General features: G+C 55.1%; 1 protein-coding gene across 1 annotated transcript in view; it reads right to left on the reverse strand.

Annotated features, from left to right (window-relative positions):
* The window catches only part of LOC107753885 (lymphocyte antigen 75-like), a 42,449-nt gene extending 40,795 nt beyond the window's left edge, over positions 1-1,654 (reverse strand). The window contains exon 1 of the mRNA XM_016570152.1: positions 1,603-1,654. Within this exon, the coding sequence (XP_016425638.1) occupies positions 1,603-1,654 (52 nt within the window). The remainder of the gene's footprint in view (positions 1-1,602) is intronic.
* Between the last annotated feature and the right edge of the window lie 745 nt (positions 1,655-2,399).

The raw sequence follows: 2,399 nt of genomic DNA on the forward strand, positions 1-2,399 counted from the left end.
AGCGGGCGTTTGCCACAGGATTCTCAGGTTACTTCGACTGAAGTGACGACTGAGTCGTGCGGCTACGGCTAGCAACGCAGTACTTGTTCCCGTATCTCTGGGAACCGAGGATACGTTAGTAACCGAGTACGTTCCCTTTCCATACTACACTCGTACAATCACGCTGTGCTAATGTAGTGGAACGACTAAAAGTATCATAACTCCCATAAGCAACCAATGCCCATAGAGAAGTTAACAACAACCCAAGGCTAAGATGGGCTGAGCTTCCTGAGGTCACACCCGGCCTGGTTAATCGTTCCAGAGTACTCCTGTAACTTCGACACCCAGGGGTCGAGAGCTAACAGGTGAACTAATGCCAGAGAGCTTGACCGTGATACGGCCAAGGGCTCTCTGCCAGATCTGTTTACGCAGCGCGTGTCTCTTCAAGCGGAAAGGATCCTGGCCTGCAAGAGCGTAATGACCTGTGCTCTGAACGGAGTGGAGAGCACCTTAGGTACGTAACCGTGCCTTGGTTTCAGGATGACTTTAGAGTCGTTAGGCCCGAATTCCAGGCAGGCAGGGCTAATGGAGAGCGCCTGCAGGTCTCCTATTCGCTTTACTGATGCCAGTGCCAGAAGCAGAGCAGTCTTCAGCGATAGCGACTGAATGTTGACAGACTGTAGCGGCTTGAAAGCGGGGCCCTTCAGGGCCCTCGGCACAGTGGGTAGATCCCATGAAGGGACGGTTAGGGGACGAGGCGGATTCAGCCTCCTGGCACCCCATAAGAAGCAGATAATCGCGCTGTTTCTGCTCACCGATTGGCCCGCAATAGGGACATGAGAGGCCGCAATAGCTGCCACATATACTTTGAGCGTGGATGGGGAGCGTCCCTTATCCAGCAGCTCTTGCAGAAATGACAACACCTCTGTCAAATCGGAAGTATGAGGGTCTTTGCCGCGGTTTAGACACCAAGCGGAGAAAAAAGTCCACTTAAGGGCGTAGAGGCGTCTCGTAGAAATTGAAATTGTGTTCAAGACTCGCTCTGGGAGGCTCGAAGGCTCCCGTCGAGCGGCCAGAGGTGCAGGGCCCATAGGTCGGGCCGAGGATTGATCGGGGGAAAAGCATAAAGAGGGAGGTTGAGCCAATCGTGGGCCAACGCGTCCCTGGTTTTTGAGTAATAAATTGGGCAGTAAGAGTTGTCTTCTGAAGCGAAGAGGTCTACCTCGGCCTCGCCGAAGATCTCCCAGATCCTCTGAACCGTCTGCAGATGGAGCGTCCACTCCCCTGAGGGGACATTGCTCCTCGATAACATGTCCGCTCCTTGGTTCAATTTGCCCTGTATATGCGCTGCTCTCAGCGAGCGCAGGTTGAGTTGAGCCCATTCCAGGAGGTGCTCTACCAGAATGAAGAGACGCTTCAAGGAGAGGCCTCCCTGGCGATTTATGTAGGACACCAGAGACATGTTGTCCGATTGGATTAGCACATGGTGCCCCTTTAGGACTGGCAGGAAGAACTGACAGGCTCGACATACTGCTAGCATTTCCAGGCAGTTGATGTGGAAGCCTTTTTCCGCCTTCGACCAGTGGCTGAAAGTCGGTATGCCCTTGCACAGCACCCCCCAACCTGAGTTGGAGGCGTCTGTCGTGACAATTGTCATTATGTAAACCATCCCCATGGTCACGCCCTGTTCCATCCAGTGGGAGCTCTTCCAGGGGGCCAGGGCTGTTACACAGGCCTGACTCACCCTGATCTGCAGGCGTCCGTGACGCCACGCATGGGATGGAACCCGTGGTTTCAACTAGCGCTGAAGGGGGCGCATATGAAGCATACCCAACTGTAGTGCTGGCGATGCCGCCATGAGGCCCAGCATCCTCTGAAACGTTTTGAGAGGGCGAGTGGTACCAATCTCGAAGGAGGTCGCCAGCCTCCGTATGGCCAGAGCCCGTTCCGGCGCGACTACAGCTCTCATTTGGGCTAAGTCGAAAATTGTTCCCAGGAACGATATTTGCTGGCTGGGGGACAATGCGCTCTTGGCAAAATTGACCCTGAGTCCCAGGCACTCCAGATGGCTGAGGAGGATGGTCCTGTGTGATATTAGCTCTGCCTCCGACTGGGCCAGAACGAGCCAGTCATCAAGGTAATTGAGAATGCGGATTCCCATCTGTCTCAGAGGGGAGTGAGCCACGTCCATGCACTTTGTAAAAGTGCGGGGGGCCAGGGACAGCCAGGGGAGAGAGCGAGGCACGCGGGAACTGGGCCGACGTGGGCTCGCTCGCAGCCGGTCGCTCGACCCCTCTGCCCCGTTGTTTTTTCCTCACAGGTCCCTGGGAGGAAGAAAACGGGAGGGCACGAGGGGCGGATTCACTCTCTAAAAAGAAAGCGATCCGAGCGCGCAGAGTGATGAGACTCATGTTCACACA

Source organism: Sinocyclocheilus rhinocerous, unplaced genomic scaffold, assembly GCF_001515625.1.
Source record: "Sinocyclocheilus rhinocerous isolate Xijiao unplaced genomic scaffold, SAMN03320098_v1.1 scaffold711, whole genome shotgun sequence".
In the NCBI taxonomy this organism is placed as follows: domain Eukaryota; kingdom Metazoa; phylum Chordata; class Actinopteri; order Cypriniformes; family Cyprinidae; genus Sinocyclocheilus; species Sinocyclocheilus rhinocerous.